At 36.2% G+C, this 19,840-nt stretch overlaps 1 protein-coding gene across 7 annotated transcripts in view; it reads right to left on the reverse strand.

The window, feature by feature from the left end:
• Plpp1 (phospholipid phosphatase 1) overlaps positions 1-19,840 on the reverse strand; it is an 88,290-nt gene that overhangs the window by 57,951 nt on the left and 10,499 nt on the right. For 3 of the 7 annotated variants that reach the window (XM_004848516.4, XM_087189378.1, XM_087189379.1), the window contains exon 2: positions 3,965-4,119. The exons of 2 other annotated variants lie outside the window; for them this stretch is intronic. In XM_004848516.4, the coding sequence (XP_004848573.1) occupies positions 3,965-4,119 (155 nt within the window). Of the gene's footprint in view, positions 1-3,964; positions 4,126-12,475; positions 12,629-19,840 lie in introns of those variants that run through there. 2 more of the 7 variants (XM_021261419.2, XM_087189381.1) reach the window with 2 other exon arrangements.

Consider the following 19,840-nt stretch of genomic DNA (forward strand, 5'->3'; position numbering starts at 1 on the left):
CACTTGGGATGGTATCTCGGTGTGCCTCTCACTAGGGCCCCTATGTAGCTGCTGAGAGGGCCTTTGGCTGTGGGCTGTGCACCCCAGTTCTTGTTGGGTGAGCAAGCTTCTGGCTAGGATCTTGTGTACTTACTGATGGTATCGGGGCCAACCTCTGGCTGTTGCTTGTGTGCCTGTGCAGCTCTTTTCCAGGTGGGCCCCTGGCTTGGGCCGGTGTGCCTAAGCCTCTGGGGTCAGGGCGGAGCCCTGGCTGGGATCGGCTTGCAGCCATGCCGCTCTTGTCCACACTGCTGCTCCCCCAACTAAGGTGGTCTGGTGTGCCTTTATTGCAGAGATTTTCTTCACTTTTACAGTGGGCTTTAATTTTCAACAAGGAGCCTCAGAGAAGCCCTCTTTCTGTTGTTCACTTCTGTTCTATCTTCTAGAGTTCAGAACAATGTCCTTTATGACCCCTGCAACTCTGTAGTGTGGATCCAGGTAATGGCTTGGCACAGCCATGGTGGGGGGGGGACACGGGGACACTCACCTCCTCTGCGCTTGGGGGGGCTCTGCTCCTTGGTGCTCTGGGGCAGTGATATAGCGGCCACAGCAGCCAATATATTCTTTTTAATAACAATTTATACCCCTGCTAGGTTTGTGTATAATACTTGTTTTCCATGCATGACAAGCTAGGAAAAGTTCTTATTTTTGCTAATATGACAGGCCAACTGTCTTTTCAGTGTTGCTTTAATAATAACTTATTTCTTAAGAACATTAAATCTTTTTTATATACCTTAGAAGTTTTTCCCTCCCACTGAAAACTTTGTTTATACCCTCAGCCTACTTTTCCTTGGGCCATTCATCTATTTCTCACTAACTTATAAGATATATAAAGAGATTAAGCCTTTTTCATACATTCACATATACTCCTGGTTTGTAATGATGCAGTTTAGGTCACCGTGAACAATACAGTGTCTGTTTAGGAGTTGTATACATTTGTCATACACATACAAAAATCATTGGCTATATTATTATTTTAGGCTAAACATTTTTACTAAAAGATGATACCTTGTAATAAAAGCAACTACTCAGAGTCAGTACATATGTCAGTGTAATATAACCTGTTAAAGATAAATAAGAATTTTGTATTCCCAAACTCTACATTTACTCTAGAACAGTATACTTACTCATTTGAATATGTAGATTTGAGATTTAACATTAATTTTATTGCTAGTATCATTACTCTGAAAGGCACCCAGATTAAAATTTTTACCTTTTTCTAGAAATATAAAAATGTATAAAAGTACATATACAGGGAAATACTAAAGGAGAAGACAGACCTACACAAAGCCAAGAAACCTGCATGTGTTTGCAAGGACTAAGGGTGGGGTATGAGGGTCAAGTCCAAAGCTGATCATTAAAACTCAAAAAGAAAATAGTTTAGGCCAAATAATGGCAGAAACCCACAGTCTTCTTAATTTGGCATTTTTCTGATAGCTAATGAAGAGGGAGCAGAGAGTGAATTTTAAAAAAAGATTATGGACCTCAGACTGTAAAAATAAATCAGCACTTTAAAATGTGGATTTTATCATTCAGAATATTATTACTTGCTACCATATAAGGTATGTGCATATAACATTATATCAAACAATTCATTTCATTGTCTTCCCCAAAAACGTCTTATCTGATGTTATAAACTATTAAAACAATTAAGTATGTAAAATATTACCCTAGGAATTTGCCAGAATCCTTTCATATTAGTCCAAAAGCCATCAGCATGTTTAAGACCCAGAAACTCACTCAGTTATTATTACTTCTTTTTAATATAAATAAGTTTGCACTAAAATATCTTTCCAGGTCATTTCTGTCCAACAAATCCAGAAAGTCAAGGATTCATACCAAGTCCTTTACCACTACATTTTTTTAAAAAACATAATTTAGCCTTATTTCTCTTCATTTAAACTCCATGGTTATTTGATATTTATATTGATAAATACTTTTTAAATATCTATTGTAAAGATAAGTAAAGGTATAAAACTGAAGTTTGTAGTGTGGTCATAATGCTATAAAAACTGCCACACTAAAGGATTTAACAACAAAATGTTACAATTTGTCCTTAGAACTAAGAATTATTTCTTTTTTTTCTACTTCATAAGTTTTAATTCATAAATGAGTATTATTTTATAATTAAAATTTAACAAAAAGATGTAATTAACAAATCAAATCACTAAAAGTAACTTCGTGAGCCTCATGCAATTATTCCCTCAAATACGGAACAGTATTTAAAAGACTACAGTAGGGCCGGGGATTTAGCTCAGTGGTTTCGCCGCCTACTGTGCAAGCACAAGGACCAGAGTTCAATCCCCGGTACCAAAAAAAGAAAAAAAAGAAAAAGAAAAGACTACAGTATCTGGCAACAACTGCTCAAAATAATAGCTACAGCAAATACTTTGGACTTCAAACAAGGAGAGTAACACTGTCAAAGCATGCTTCCCTATTCAGTGTTCATTAAGACTGACAACAAAATAGATGTTGCCACAGTTATGGTGAAACAGACATCTTAGAAAAAAGCAAGTCTCTCCTTAAACTAAGCCCAGACTTTTTTTCCTTTTACTCCTATAAAAGTGATTATAGGGCTGAGGATTTAGCTCAGCAGCACTGTGCCTTCCTAGCAAGCACAATGTCCTGAGTTCGATTCCCGGCACCAAAAAAAGCCAAAAAAAGTGATTATAATCAAATTAGAATTGTTAGTATATAGAAATACTTGTATATCTTTTGGAACATAATACCCAAGTCCCTTTCACCTTCAGAATACTGTGATGACAATTAGGAAAAAAATATCTCCTAGGGGGAAAAAAATGAATATTTATCCTGCAAAATCAAGTAAATTCTTAGTCAATTTGGGATCAAAACGGGAAAAAGCTAGCCAGTCCTATTATGGGATAAGACTGCTCAATTTTGGTGAGACACTAAAATTGTATAAGTCAAATATCTAAGGAAGTCAAATGACAAGAAGCAGGTGGTCCAAAAAAAAAAAAATCTGATCTGTTCCACTCCCAAGAAGTTCAAGAAGGTAAATCTTTGCCTTGCTCCTTCCTATTTCCATGCCGTATTAAAAGGAAGGAAGAATAGGTATCATGTCCAAGGATAAAGAAAGTAGGCACACTATCCTAAGTGGCAGTCTTAACCCAGTTTATGAATCTTAACTAAGAAGAAAAGTTTCCAGTTATCTAAAATAGTGAAACACAACATTATCCTACAAGCTGATGAACTATCTAAAAAATAACACAACTTTATTTACTACTCCAGAGGCTAAGGCAGGAGGATTGAAACTTCCAAACCAGCCTGAACAATTTACCGAGACCCTGTCTCACGATAAAGATTTTAAGGGATAACATGTAGCTCAGTCAATGGGTTCAATTCCAGCGTGCATGTGCACACACACACACACACACACACTCACAAAGAACAGCACAACTTTTAAAATAGTGACACAGTTTTAGTGTATTCTGAGATTTTATTTTCCATACATGTCTTTATAATCTTTCTGCTGAGTTTATTTTCTCAAATTTAAAAAGTAAACCTATCTCTTTTTTCATGACCTCAATTTCCACTTAATAGTATGATAAAGCAAGCATAATCTTAGTTTCAGCTCTGCCATAAAATAGTCTGCTGGACTTGGATCAAATATCTGGGTCTAAGTTTCTCCACTTATACAGGAAGAAGAATTGGCCTAAATGATTAGATGAACCTTTCCATGGTAAAATAATCACTCTATAATTCTTAAGGATGACATTAAACTGTTTTGGGTAACAACTACCTTTAACTGGAAAAACATCTATAGATTAAAACAGTATATTTCTCAAACAACCATTCACCACATCAACACTGGTGAAGATATGACTAGGCTTTACCCCCACCCAGCTCCTTCACCTCATCCAACCATCAGCACAACAAACCCATCACTACCTATTAGTTTACTTACAGAGGAAATGGGTAAGCCCAGCCCCACTATGGTGAGGATAGTGGATGTGATGGTACTGTCATGGTACGGATACTGGATGCTGTTGTCTTTACAGAAAAAGCCTCTCTGAAATGGATATATTTGGCCCAAATTTAGAACAGCCATAGGCATGGAAGCTGTTGGGGAAGGGAAAAAAAAGACACATATGATTAAATTCAGTTCGCTTCTTTAGGAAGTAAAGTCTACTGAATGGGATACAAATCTTAAAAAATATTTTTCCCTTTCTGGAGAAAGCTAAATATTCCATAATACCCAAGAGAAAAAACTGAGGAAACCATGCAGCATTTGCTAATCCAAGAACATATTCGCTTACTTGCATTGACCTGATTTTAGGAACAATCAATAAAAGAAACTCAAAGAAGAGGGCAAAATTGACCCATGGAAAATTAAAGCTGAAAAAAACAAGATTTTTCTATTTTCTATTCTATAACTAATTCATATTTAACTGAACTGTTTAATATCTTAAATACATTTTTTAAAAAGGCAAAGATCTGTAAATTTAATAAGAGCGTAACAGTCAAATGCAGTTAAGTAGCTATCAGAATTTGTTTCACATTAGAATTTAAACAAATAGCTAGAAAAAATAGAAAACCTAAGTATAAGTGATAATGAAAACAGAAAGAAAAGAACACACCTTTTGTTTTCCAAAGACAAATCAAAAGAATTTTATTAGCCCTGGTGGGCCTCCAAAACCACTTTAAGAAGTTATAAAGAAATAATTAGTTGAAAACTTCCACCTAAATAAAAAGACCCTGAAAGACCAAAGTTAAATAACTTAAAATAGCAGCTTCTTTGTGTTTCTTTTCTTTTCTTTTTTGGTCTTGTTTTGTTCTGGAGACGGGGTTTCACTATGCTGCCTTGGGCTAGTTTCAAACTTCTAATTCTCCTACCTCAGATTCCCAAGTAGCTGAGACTACAGTGGTGCACACTGTACCTGGCTAGCAGCTTCTCAATATGTTCAAATTTACCATGCTTTAGGCTTTGCTTTATAAAATTAAAATACCTAAACATCTACTCACTGGATACTCAAATAATAAGCTAAACTATATATGCAGGAGACAAGCTAGTATGAAACAGATACTAGACTGAAGAACCAAAGTTTTAGGTATAAAAACAAGAAGGCATACTCAAGAAATTGTTTTAAAAGAAATACCAATATATGTAGTTCAGCGGTAGAGCACTTCTGTGCCATGGAAGAAGTTCTGGGTTTGATCTCCAGTACAAAAAAAAAGGTGCATGTGTGTGTCTGTCTTTTGGGAGTGATGAAACTTCTGTATCTTGATTGTAATAATTACACCACTAATTTTACTATATATAATATTTCAAAAGAAATACCATAAAAGGCAGAAATACAACATAAAAAATAGAAATATGACTACTAAAAAAGAGTAAGGGGACCTACAGGAATTCAAAGTCAATGTAAACTGAAATAGAAAAGTCTAATACAGGAGAGGCAACTGAATTGAATTTGATACAGCAGGTAAATCACAGGCAACAGGGAGGGGGGGCACAAGGAGAGCAGGTAGTGGTTAAGGGATGCAAGAGCAGCGTGAGAATCGCATCAACAAAAGCACAGAGGGAATGAGCAAGGAGTTCCCAAGGTACAAAACATTTTATAGCCAACACATAACTGCATGCTCATACATACCAGGCAACAGGCTGCACAGATTAACTCAATCCTTACCTATAACCTGTGAAATACTATCAGTATCCTCATTCTTTTTGCTACGGTTATTATTATTTTTTCTTTTTTTTTTTTGGTTCCAGGGATCTAACTCTGGTCCTTGCCCTTGCGCAGCAGGCGCCAAAACCACTGAGCTAAATCCCGGGCCCTGCTACGGTTATTATTTAAGAACAGAAACATTGCAGAAATAAAGAACATTGCAGAAACTCTAGGTGATGGAACCAGGATTCCAACACAGCCTGTTTCTAGTCAGTGGGCACATATCCTCCCACGGACACAACTGATCTGGCTGGAGTAACAGGTTCGAATTGTAGCAAGAAATACAGGATTGGGGGCAAAGGGACTTGTCCTTTAAAAAGGCTTGTTCAGTAAAATACATGTTGTGTTCATAATAAAAACTCAAATAGAACATCTACTTTGCTGCAAATTATCTCTGAATTCTGCAATTTTGTTGTTTTTAAGTAAGAAGGTGTGAGTTTTTTTATTAAAGGATTATAAATTTAAAAAACTGACCTCAGAAAGAATTTATCTTGTAAAAAATAAAATATCCCTCTGCTCAGGGTCAGCAACATGGTGTAATGAGAATTTTAGATATTAACTTGCAAAACAGAGACAGAAAGAAGTAAATGTTTAATCCAGCTTTGAAATAGCTCAGAATCTGGTGATTAGTATGTTAATAGTCAAAATAAGAAAAGATGCAAAGGAATGAAGAATGTTTTGAAACATAACACAACTTAAGGACTGATCACAACTGCTGAAGCAGACCTGAAGATGGCATTTCAGAGTATAAAACAGAAAGAATAATCATCCCAATGACAGAAATGTGTAGCTAGTGGCCAATACTGTAGCCAGTGGCTAGTGGCCGCATTTGATATGTGACAAGTATAACTGAAGGATTTAATTTTTAAATTTTATTTAATTTTAATTAATTTTAAATTATTACCTGTGGCTCTGGCTCTCATACTGAATAATGCAGATTCAAGGAGTTAAAAATAAACTAGTAGGGCCAGGGAGTTAACTCAGTGGTTCTGCAGCCTGACTCACAAGTACAAGGTCCTGAGTTCAATCCCCAGTACCAAAAAAACAAACAAAAAATAAAATAAACTAGTAGTTTGAAAGCCATTAAATTTCCAAAAACATATTTACATCTAAGGTAGCATAAAACTAATTGATTCCAGAAATAAGAAAAAATTATTACACAGTGCTCAAGTAAACTTAGGTCTCATTGTGCACCTATGCACAGAATAAAATTCCCCCTCATACATACTTTTGGCTGCTTCCTTTAAAGAATCTAGCCCTGCTGTGTCCCTCAAACCTCAGAATCCTGACTTTTTTTTCTCTCCAGGCCACTAGCTGTCCTATGAAAGGAAACAGGTATATCTGGGGTACCCTCAGAGCCCCTTCACTAACTTCAGATCTTCTCTCTTTTGTTCTGGGGTGACCCTACAACTCTAACCCAGAAATGTCTTCTTGTCCTCAGGATACCCAAAGCTTCTCTTTTTTTAAAACTCTGTCTACATAGCAGCTACTACATGCTTCCTCTTACTCCTAGAACCACTTCTACCCTGCACAAAGGAAAATGTATAAAAATTATATTAATCAGCCAAGGCTATAATCACAGCTATTAGGGAAGCTGAGGCAAGAGGATTACGAGATAAAATTAAATTAAAATTTTAAATTTAAAAAGGGATAGGGATGTAGCTTGACGGTACAGCATCCCTTGGTTTGATCTCCAGTACAGAAAAAAAAAAATCATATTAATCAAAGGTATTTAAGTTTTTGTGACTCATAACAAGTACTGCAATAGTTATGCTTATATAATATGTATTTTCAAATTTAAAGATTCTTTTCAGTAAAAGCTAAATCTTATTCCTCGTATAGTGTCTGGTCATCTAGATCTAACCTGAAAATTATAAGGAATACTAACTCTCACTTAAGTGAGAAGTAGTCAGTGCTATTAGAAAAAAAGCACAATTTTTTATTAGGCTTTCAAATTATTCTACCTGTAAAGTCTCTAAAGTAAAGGTTCTAAACTGAGGTGGTGGTGGTACACACCTATAATTCCAGCACTCTAAGAGCCTGAAGTAGGAGGATCACAAGCTCAAGCCCAGCCTGGGCAATTTAGTGACTTAGCAAGAGCCTCTCAAAAAAGGGGGATGGGGCACCTAGAGATGTAGCTCAATGCAAAGGCCCTGGGTTCAATACCCAGTAATGGAAAAAAAAATTAAAGTCAGTCTAATGTCTTAAACTTTTTAGGGATCATGGTCCTCTAACATGCTAAAGAAATTATGGTGCCTTTCCTCAAAACCATACAGACTTTTGCCATACAGTTTTACCTCATGTACCTAACCAGCTCTCCCAAAGAAAAGGTCATCTGTAGATACTTTAATTATATTTATTTTTGGTTCCAGGGATCGAACTCTGGTCCTTGCGCTTTTGAGGCAAGAGGCAGAACCACGGAGCTAAATCCCCATCCTGATACTTTCATTATAAAGATACCAGAAATATAATTTAAAATAATATAACAATATCGTAAAAAGCTCATAGACTAAAGTGATCTAGAATATTACTTCAAAGACAACTAGAATTAACTTGATATCCCTTCTTCTCCAGCTGCCCTTCCTCTCCATTCCTTCCAATTTTACCCTTTTCTAATCATCTCTCCTTTATTTTCTATAGCACTTCATTTCCTTATTACTCTAGAATGGAGAATTGAAGTCTTTCTAGTATTACCCAAACTTATTGGCAACTTTATGTTTTCTGTTGTACTGTCAAAAGCAAGGGCTAGGGGTGTATCTCAGTGGTAGGGCACTTGCCTAGCATGAGCCACACCCTGGGTTTGATCATCAGCGCCACAGGAAAAAAGAAAAGTAAAAAACACTTATTGAACACCTAGTATTTGCCTTTGTATAGTATCTTTAATCCTAACAATTCTATGAGGAAGAAAGAAAAAAAGCAGTCCTCCCAAAATCTTTAGGTTTGAAACTTAAAAAGTCAATAAATCATACGTCAAAACAGTCAAGCCAACCATGGTGATGCACATACATAATCCTAGCTAGCACTCAGGAAGGAGGCTGAGAGAGGAGGATCATGAGTTCAAGGCCAGCCTGGGCTACATATTGAGTTTGAGGCCAGCTTGAGCTACACAGTGAGATTCTGTCTCCAAAAACCAAGGGAAAAAAGAAAAAAAAAAAAAAAACCTCAAAATACAAATCACAAAATGCCTACAACTTAGCAACAACAAAAAAATACTATGAATCAAAAATGTATACAGCTAAAACACTACAGGTAAAAATTAAGAGTAATAAATTCCTCAATCAGAAATTAATGAAACAAACATTTATTGCAATAACTTATTTTTTAAAAGCTCAAGAAAGTGGAAGGAGTAGAAAACAGAAATTAACAGAAAACAAAGGAAAAAAGATTTAAAAATTTAGATTTTTTTTTTTTTTTTTGTACCGGGGATCAAAATTGGGATATGGTGCTTGTGAGGCTGGCAGCGGCACCACTGAGCTAAATCCCCAGCCCTTAAAAAAAAATTTACCAGTACCAAAAAAAAAAAAAAAAAAGAGCAACTGGTTAATTTCCTAGGTTGAATGAAACTACTATTCACCAATTGGACTATTTTTTTTCATCCAAGCATATGTTCTCTAGCAAAAGCTTGCAATCTGTTAAAATGTTAATTTGGTTTTTTCCCTACTCTCAGTTGGCCATGTACTTATAGTCATTGTATTTTTTTTTTGGTACCGGGGATCGAACTCAGGTTCTTGAGCTTTCAAGGCAGGTGGCAGAACCAATGAGCTATATCCCCAGCCCCTAGTCATTGTATTTTTAAATTCTGTTTTTAAAAAGTCACATGTAGGGTCAGGGATTTAGCTCAGTGGTTCCACTGCCTGCCTCACAAGCACAAGGTCCTGAGTTCGATCTCCGGTACCAAAAAAGAAAAGTCACATGTATGAAACACATACCATTCCTTAAAAACTCCAGCTTCTGTAAATTTAACCATGTTTGGATTTTTCTACATGTATATTTGTATTTGACAAGTAAAACTATAGTTACTTTTGTGAATTTGTTTCTACCAACAAACCCTTTCATTTTCTCCTTTTAGCAGTTGAAGATTAGAAGTAAATAAAAATTTGGAGGCTCTTCAGTATTTTGTGTTACCTGAGCAATTTTTAGGAAGTTCTATTCATTTAAATCTTAAGGAATGTCCTTTTTGTTCAATTCAGTTTGGACAAAATGCATTTTGAGGAGAAAAATATTGCTTTCTTTGGAAACAGGTGTTCAAACTCACTTATCACATGAAAAATCCTCCACTAATCAACACTTATATGTTATTTCTCAACAGAAAGGGTATCTCCCCCTCCTTTACAAAGGGTTATGTCCAAAGTAAAAGAAGTTATTCATAATTTTACCAAATTAGTAAGAGAAACAGTAAGTTTCCCAGGTAGATAATTTCTTCTACAAATCAAATACAGCCTATTTCTGATTACCATTCCTAATCATTTGACAATTGCTTCCTGTCTACCACACATTCATACTTGGCACTCAGAAGACAATGCCAACTAGTATTGACTATAAAAAAATTAGTTGAATCCATAATATTTTATTAAGAACACTAAGAGAAAGTAACAAAATCCATACTCTTGGAAAGAAAAAAGAAAATCAATGAATGTAATCAACTAAGAAGAAATAAATTACAAGTTGAGTATCTGTTATCTGAAATGTTTGAGACCAGAAGTGTTTCAGATTTCAGAATTTTTTGGAATTTGGATATTTGCACAAATTTTACCAGATAAACATCTTTAATCTGAAAATTCAAAATTCAAAATGTTACAAATGGTTTTCAGATTAAGAATCCTCAACTTGCATCAGGAAAGCAGGATAAAGAGCATTGAAGAACAGTGTCAGGTAAAGTGAAGGAGAACTTTTAAGATGTTCGAACAGGATACTTTTGACTCCCATCACATGTCCTGACATTCTGCTAGGTGTTATATAACTTTGTAACGCTTCAGTAACAGTCCTCCTAAGCATTCAAGACCAGACCACGCTGCATAGCTACACAAATACAAAGCTTTTTTACTCCTCTTCCCAACTCTCTTTGGCCTTTTAGCCTCGATGAAAATGGCATGGCAGAGGGGAAGAAAGCGATCTAAGACACTGTAAGCACTTCTATGTGTCCAGCACAATACTGCACATTTAACATAAATTTTCATTTAATCCTCATAGCTTTAGAGCATTGCTCCAAAAAGACACAGATATCCCAAACACCTAAGTTGATGCCCAGCATAAGGCAGGCCTTCAACAAATATTTGATGAATGTACAAAGAATCACCCTGTAAAACAAGTACTGTATTATCACCCCCATTTTAAAGATCAAGGAATGACTCAGAGAAGCAAAGTCATACATACAAAAAGAAAGGATGAAATTTAAAATATTTAACAACTAATTCCATGCTAATCTTGGTCACTAAGAACAGACACCAGATGGTGCTGGAGGAGCTGAGTCCTGTTGCAACCTTTCAGTTGTAGGACCACAGGAAGGTCCTTGGCAGGGATCAGGACAAGGGGGTGGTAGGTGGGGGAAGATTCAAATATATAATAACTATCAGCCTTGATATTAAGTGGTAGACCCAGGATTCCAGTCTGTACTTGCCTGACTCTGAAGACTTCTTCGAAATGAATTTGAAGACACTACCATTTGCTAAATGAGAAAAATAAGACAAATGGAAGTTCTAGTTGAGTAGAAAAATCATTCAAAAGAACTGTAATGGAAATGGAATTAGAAATGAATTAAAGATTGGTAACTGAGCTCATTATGTTGCCATATAACATAAAACAGGCTGATTGGAATAAAGTAGGGTAGAGGCTAATAAGGAAAAGAAATATAACTTTTGTTTTCTTTTTTTTGTGTGTGGTACTGGGGATCAAACTCAGGACTTTGTGCTTGCTGGGCCAGGCAAGCACCACTGAGCTACATCCCGGCCCAGGAAAAGAAATATAAATGGAGAAAGCAAAACAGCAGCACAAAGGTTTTCAATTCTAGATAAGTAATTTGATGAGTTTGTAAGGCAGAGGTGGAAAAGGGACAAGAGCCCAGAGGCAAGTGAGAGGGGTCAGTGCCAGAGGACATGGTGTAGTTGGTGCAATTCAGAAATGACACAGAGTATCAACAAATAAGAAGGTAAAGAACAGGGACCCTCAGCTCTTAAGAGTCACCTTACATTCCAGTCATTGGCTTACAGCCATCATCTCTATATGACTGTATTATAAAAGTTATTCAGTTATCTTCTTTTGTTTGTTTTTTGGTACTGAGGATCGAACTCTGGACCTTGTGCTGCGAGGCAGACCCCAGAACCAGTTATCTTTTTTTAAAAATTGGAGACAAAAGGGAGAAAAAGCAGTTTGCATATAAGTGTTATTTACCAAAGAAAATGTTTTAAAGTCTATGATTTTTGAATCAACATCCTCAACCTTAGAGGATATTCCAAGTTCATTAAGAGCCCTAAAATAAATTTATGAATATATTTGTAAACAGCTTATAAAAAAAGGCCAGACCTGGGGCTGAGGCATTACCTTAGTAGTACAGCACTTTGCTTAGCATGGGTGAGGCTCTCGGTTCAATCTCCAGCACCAAAACATAAGTAAATAAACAAATGAACAAACAAAACCTCCCAAACCTTTAGATCAGGTTCAATTACATGGGCCCTTTTGAGATTTCGGTACACACACACACACACACACACACACACACTCTCTCACAGTAATAAAAGTCAACAGTTGGTCACCTGTTGTTTCCTCCCCAGAAAGCCACACTGAAATAGTGCCAACTGGCTGAGAACAACTTTCATTCCTTCCACTCCTTCATGGTAACAGCTGTTTTCTTTCTTTTTTCAAGCTGACAAACATCACAATCAGTAACAAACTTTCCATGCAGATTTCTATATGCAAGAGATAAGGAGATGACTGAGAGAAAGGTAGATGATCTTCTCTGTATTCCCTTCACTAGGGCACTTATCAGGAATCTGTTTGTGGCTTTCTTGATACCCAAAGCTATAACAATAAATTCTTAGCCAAAAAAAAAAAATCTGCTTAGGGCCGGGGATTTAGCTCAGTGGTTTCGCCGCTTGCTGGGCAAGTGCAAGGACCCAAGTTCGATCCCCGGTACCAAAAAAAAAACCAAACAAACAAACAAAAATCTGCTTACATGGAACTGGAGTTGGAGAGGATATAAACACATTTTGAAAAGGGAAAAAAAATACAGCAAAGGTATACAGTAATATTTATATCATAAATGGTTGACCTAATCAGAAATGCATTATGCTAAGTGAAAAAGATCAGACTCAAAAGTATAGACTATATACTCTATGATTTCATTTATATGACATTCCATTTATATGACATTATAGCAGAGAGAACAGATCAGTGGTTGCCAGAGAAGGACAGAAGGAGGAGTTGACTACAAAGCAGAAGCATAAAGGAATAATAGGCCAATTCTGGGGAATAATTGGCCAATTTTCTATCTTGACTATATTGTAATTACATGACTAAATTCTAAATTGTCTAAATTCATAGAACTGTATAGCAAGAGTGAATTTTACTATGTGTAAATTTTCTTAAAAAATACTGAAGCTTGGCTTAAGTTTTTCATCTCACCTTTTTATTGCCGTTGCCCATTTCAACCCTCTAACAAAGGCCTATTTACCGTTCTACCTTCCATTAAGCTACTTCTGAAACCCATCCTTTGATGTGACAGGGTGTGGTCCTGCATAGATTGGATAGTCAAATATAACTGGCTGGGTTCATTTCTGGCATTGTCTCAGTTACTACTAAGTGAACCTGAGCAAATTTTTCACTTGTCTGAGCTCAGCGTCCTCATCTAGTGAAAATAAGTACTTATTACATAACTCCCAGAACTGTTGTAGACTGAGAACGTAGTAATGTGTCTAAGGTAGCAGCTGGCATATTAAGAGAGTTTAACAAATGTTTATTCGCTAAGATTTTTCCTCTACTCTCTTACCAAGCCCCCATGGACCTGACACATACAATCCATCACAATGGTTATTTCATATACTGTAATTATCTATGCAAAAAAAAGTCTCTTTAATCCTTGAATTCACAGAAGCCAGCATGTTCATTGTCTGTTAGTCAATAAACTGAAGAATAATTTGTCCACCTGATCTGATCTTGTTATAAAAGAAGGATTAGGAGAGATAGAAGCAGGCAGGAAAGGTGGCCAGTGTACACTGAGATAGTCTGGAATGGATGATCCAAAGGTTTCCAAAGTTTCTAAAAGGATGTTGTAAGAAGCACCACAGCAAAAAAACATGTAAATAACCTAAATACTCAAAATGGAGGTAAAGTGGCTCATGCCAAATACATGCAATGAAATACACCACACAACCACTAAAATTTTGTAGAAAACTGTGGCCTGGAACCTGCTTCAGTCTCCAAGTAGCTGGGATTCCAGGCATGCATCAACCACACAGGACTTGCAAAAGTAATTTTTAATTTGGAAAATCTATAGCAGACACATAGGAACACTTCATCAAATGTTAACTGCACATACTTAAATTGTCTTTCTCTTTTTCTCACAACTTGTCAATAATAAGCAAACTTTAAAAAACAATGTGGATAGTGAGTCAGGGGTTAAGGTTCTCCTCTAAAGAATAGTTTCTACAGGTTAGTCTCTAGTTTAAAGTTGTGACCTATACGCATATTACTTAAGCTTGCAAAACAAGCTTATCCTGTATTCATCCTGTATTTGGGCGAGAAGACATGGTTACTTCTCTCTTTGAATGAACAATGGGACTTCCAGTTTCAGCAATCCCACACACAAAATTCCCTTAATTAATGATGTCTCCTTTATCAGAAGCTGGGCAAGAAATTACAACTTCTCCCATTCTAGAGTAGGGCCTATATTCCAAAGGATGACAAATGTGCTTAATACTATATTGGAGGGGGGGGGGGGTGTTATGTGTATTGTGTTGTATTTTACTGGGGATTGATCCCAGGGCCTTCACAGTGATCTACATCACCAGCCCTTTTCTATTTTTATTTTGAGACAAGGTCCCACAAAGCCACTAAGTTGCCTAGGCTGGGTTCAAACTTGCAATTCTTCTGTCTCAGTCTCCCAAATGCTGGGATCACAGCTGTGTGCTACCACACCAGGCTACTATATTGACTTGAATAAAGCTAGGCATCTTCTAGAGAGTTGAATATATAAATACCTCAGAAAAAGCTGCATAGGGTAGTGGTTGAAGACCAATTTTAAACTCTTTAAGACAGCTTTAGCATTCAAACTCACATAAATCAGACTAACTTGATTTCACCGTTCTGGTACAAAACTGGTTATCTCAGTGCTCAATATATGTGTAGGAAAAAAGTTGGGTTGAGGTTATTTATAGCTCAATGAATAAGAGTGTTTACCTACTATGCATGAGACCTTGAGTTTAATCTTCAACCCTGCAAAAACAAAACAGAAAAGGGCGGGGGTGGGGGGGGGTGGGGGTGGATTTAGCTCAGTGGTTTCACCACCTGCTGCGCAAGAGCAAGGACCCGAGTTTGATCTCTGGTACCAAAAAAAAAAAAAAGTTGAGAAAAGGGCCAGGGATTTAGCCCAGTGGTTCTGCCGCCTGCCCCGCAAGCACAAGGACCCGAGTTCGATCCCTGGTACCTAAAAAAACAGAAAAGACACCTACAAAAAAATTTTAAATAAATAAAATCCTGACCTGAGCTCTTACATCCTGAGTCTTAAGACAGTTTGTACCACCCTCAAAATAAAAACTTACTTTAAAATCTTAAAAGTATTTGCGTGGATCCATCATGTCTAGTCTGAAATGATGCCAAATGGCAAAGGTTCCAGCACTAAAATAAAGTTATACTAACTTTAGTGTCTCAAAAGAAAAACATAAAAACTCTCACTTTGTCAGGAAGTCACCAAATTGGCATATCTAAATTAGTACGCTTAGTTTAAAACACACACAAAAGTTTTTAAAGGCACACAAACATATGACATACAAGCCAAGAAAAGTTTGGCAAAATTCTTTTTCTAGTAGTTATTATTGCAATAGTAAATCATATATCCATTTTTCAAAGAATACATTTTCCACTCAACTTACTTTATATAGAAGGTAAGCTAAAGGAAGGAATCTCACAAATTTTCTTTAAGGCTAAGTAAACATTCAATCTGAAAGTATACCAAACAATGAGAAGAAGGAAAAAAAGGCAAATGTTAGGTTTTGACCAGGTGCTTTATTTACATAGATTCTCATTTAATCCTAACAAGTCAGTAAAACAGACATTATTCTCTCCATCATGCAAATGATGAAAATGCAGCTCAGCAAAACTAAATAATTGTGTGACCTGATGCAAGAAAACAGCAAAGCAGAATTTTAAAATTTTGAATACCATGTTCCAAGTCTCAAACTTTTTACCACTTGGTTTGACAGTTATTTTGAAAAATAATGTATCAAATAATCAACTGTTTTTAGTAATGAGCTTTCTGTAAGAAGTTCTATTTCTTTACAACTGATTGAAAAATGATTTTTATGTGTGGAGATCATCTTTTTCCTGTCCAGGTATCACAGGAAATCATGACAGCCTATTATTCCAGACTATCTCCCTAACAGGCCTTCCACTTATTAGCCTCAGAAATGATCCTGTTAACCTGTACTTTAAATTTTCTTAAAGAAGTTAATGGTGTACATTTATTCACTTAGCCAATGTCTGGGTTTCTTCTTCACCTACCACACTCTTCCTTCTTTCTTATTCAAATTTTTAAAGAGTAATCTATGCCCTGCAATTACCCTTTATTCATCAACTACCTACTTTTCAGCCCATATCAATTTGGTTTCCATCAAATGCTGAAATGGCTTTACATAAGGTTTTCAATGATCATTGTGTATCTAGACCCAATGGATACTTCCCAATCTTTATCTTATTTGCTCTTTCAGGAGAATAGAGACATTATCGTTCTCTCATTGGCTGTTAGAAACACTTTCCTGGTTTGTAAAATGTTCCTTTTCAATCTTGGTGGTCTTATTCTTCCAACCATTCCAAAGTGTCAGTGTTTTTTCAAAGCTCAATCCTAAACCTGCTCCTCTTCTCACTTTATAACTTCTTCCTGGGATTTTATCAATTCTTATTACTTTAATTATCATGAATATGTTAATAATGTCTCCCAAAAGTCAGGCCTTTCCTCTGAACTCTAGCACCACTTATACAACTGAGGATATTTGAAAGGCACCTTAAATATAACATTGTGCAAACCAAACTCACTATATTCTCCCATCCTCCTTCCTAATTCAGGTTCTATACTAGTGGCCTCCAGCTCAGTGCCTGGCAGAAAACCAACACCCATCCAATTATGCAAGCCAGAAAATGCAGAACTAACTTTGACCAACACTCCCCCACCCCATGCCACACTCTCCAAATTGAACCTGTTGGGCCAGGGATTTAGCTCAGTGGTTTCATCACCTGCTGCGCAAGCGCAAAGACCCAAGTTCGATCCCTGGTACCAAAAAAAACAAATTGAAAATGTCACCAAGATGAATGATTTTTACCTCCCAAATACCTGTCAAATTTGTCCCCTTCTCCCATCTCCACCACTACTTCCTTAGTCTAGAATGTTTCAAAAGCCTCCTAGCTGCCTAAGTATTACTATCTTTATTTCCTTTCTCAACTAATTCCATTTGATAGTTCAAAATCTCAAACTCTTTCTGTTCCAAATTCTTCCCTCTTTTCTCTCCTCCCTCCCTCCCTGCCTCTCTCCCTCTCTTTCTTCTTGAATAGCTGAGACTACACGCATGTACCGCGCATGCCTGGCTCTGGTTTGGTTTGGTTTGGTTTTTGCAGTACTAGGGATAACTAGGGCCTTCACAATGAGCTACATACCCACCCCTTTTTTAAATTTTATTTTTTATTTTGAGACAAAGTCTTGCTAAATTGCCTGGGCTAGACTCAAACTTGCCATCTTCCTTAGCTTCCAAGAATATAGGGGTGCACTATGACACCCAGCTCAGTTTTTCAATAATCATAAAAAGTCTGAGGATATGAAATAAGGACAATCATCACAACATTCCTCCAGTGATATGCCCTTCTTCCTAGTAAATCCTAAATACAGGTCTAATTAATTGGTGAATCTAAGAACAAATTCCATACTTTAGGAAATTTATATCACTATAAATGTGACTTTACAGGCTTATTCAAATGAAAAATCAGAATCGTCACAATTTGGACAGCACTTCAAGCATTGTGAAGCATGCTGAAATTTTAGTGAGTTTGACCAAATTATAGTCTGTTTTGGCTTCTTAAGGTAGTAGGTATTACCATTTTTCACAATATGACACAGAAATACCCAACTAGTTGCAATATTTCATGAGCTACTTAGTCACTGATAAAATCGTGTACCTATGTATACCAAGAAAAGAAAGTCAAGAAAGGGGCCTACATTACTTTGTATCAGGCCCCAATTTTCCCATATTACTACTTCTTAAGACTAAGTGCTTTAATTATTCTTGAGTATTTTTCTCATTTTCTGCTGACAGTAACACTCATCCTACTCTTGGCCAAGCTAGATTTTTAATTAATCTCCTACAAATCTGCTGCAGTTGCTCAAAATAATCTGTTGTACAGCAAGTGCTCTTATCTTGAGTCCACTGGTGTCAACTGCTGCAGCTTATGTCCTGCAGCAACTGACTCTCCTTAGCTAGTGAACATTTACACTATGATTCTGAGGGATGGGCAAGGCAGACATTATTTTCATTATAATTTACATATGACTAAATGAAGCAGCCTGGTGATCTTATCCATGAAGATCACTGAAAATCTAGAGACAAGAGCAGAATGAGACTTCCAAACCAACGGCTTTTATTATTAAACCACACTTTGAGCTCTTTAAATAAAAGTTACACAAACAAATTACCATTCACTACACAATCATCTATAATGTCAAAACCTGAGCAAAGGGGGAATGTTCATGCAAAAATTTATCTTCAGAAAAGAGAACTACTCATTTGTTTTCAGATTTGGTTACTAACTATAATATGTTCAATGACCGCACTTAGAACTTCACTCAGATTGTGGGACTAAAGTTTTAATACAGATATTCAACACTAGTTATAAAGTTAGCATTAACCACGACCGGTCTAACAAGTTTTGATAACATCATGATTTAAGAAACCTTTTCTCTAATTGGGCTATTGGGTCAATGCAGACAATATCTGGAAGGGAGCACATGTAAAAATTCCTGTCTCTTATCCATGCCCTTTAAAAAAACAGTACAATATAACAAGTGTCATTTACCTCTACATTGCAGTACTATGCTAGGGATATTTTCAAAATCAAATTGGAATGTTATTTCTAAAATGCGTATTTAAAAAATTACTTAAGGGAAAATTTTATAAAAATACAAATTTTAATTCTACTTGTTTAGATTTGGTTTAATTCTACTTCCCCTAAGACTATCACCTAAAATTAGAACTATGCCCAAACACTAGAGATGGATGTGCCCATTATATACACCTTTTTCTTAAACTCTGGACAAAAGGATAAATTTTGACTGATAAGTTATAAAGAGAATTAATATGTGTAGCTTATTCAATCTGTATTTTAACTCTTGATCAATTTATATTCAAGAAACAGAATCTTCATGTTTTAAAAGTAAATACTAAGAGAATTTACCTCACAAGCACCACTGTTTATTTCTATTTTGAATTGACCATGGTCTCTTGAACCATGAACATTCATTTGGGTACCTTGTCTATAAGCTGTGGGAATAATGCTCACGTGGAAGTACAATCAGAAGTAAATGAGGTATCTCATTCCAGAAAGAAATAGGTTAGAAGTAATCAAAAAACATTTCCCATAGTAACCCAGGCACTAGAAAATGAAATGCAAGCCAGGATCCACCCTGAATTCTATTCAAACTATAGCCAAAACTACATGGAGTAGTGTTCCCAAAAAGAAGTCACCCGCACATGAATCACATTTAAACAGCACTGCACGTCACTGGTACCAAATTGGTGTACTAGCTTAATAATGATGATAGCAGCAGCAATATTTGAGTGCCTACTGTAAACCTGGACTATGGTAAGTACACTGTCTCATACATTATCTCATTTGATTTCACAGGAAGGCACTATTAGCATCAT

This window comes from Heterocephalus glaber, unplaced genomic scaffold (assembly GCF_053883595.1).
Source record: "Heterocephalus glaber isolate CG9 unplaced genomic scaffold, H.glaber_assembly_v1.0 deba00001538, whole genome shotgun sequence".
Classification (NCBI taxonomy): domain Eukaryota; kingdom Metazoa; phylum Chordata; class Mammalia; order Rodentia; family Bathyergidae; genus Heterocephalus; species Heterocephalus glaber.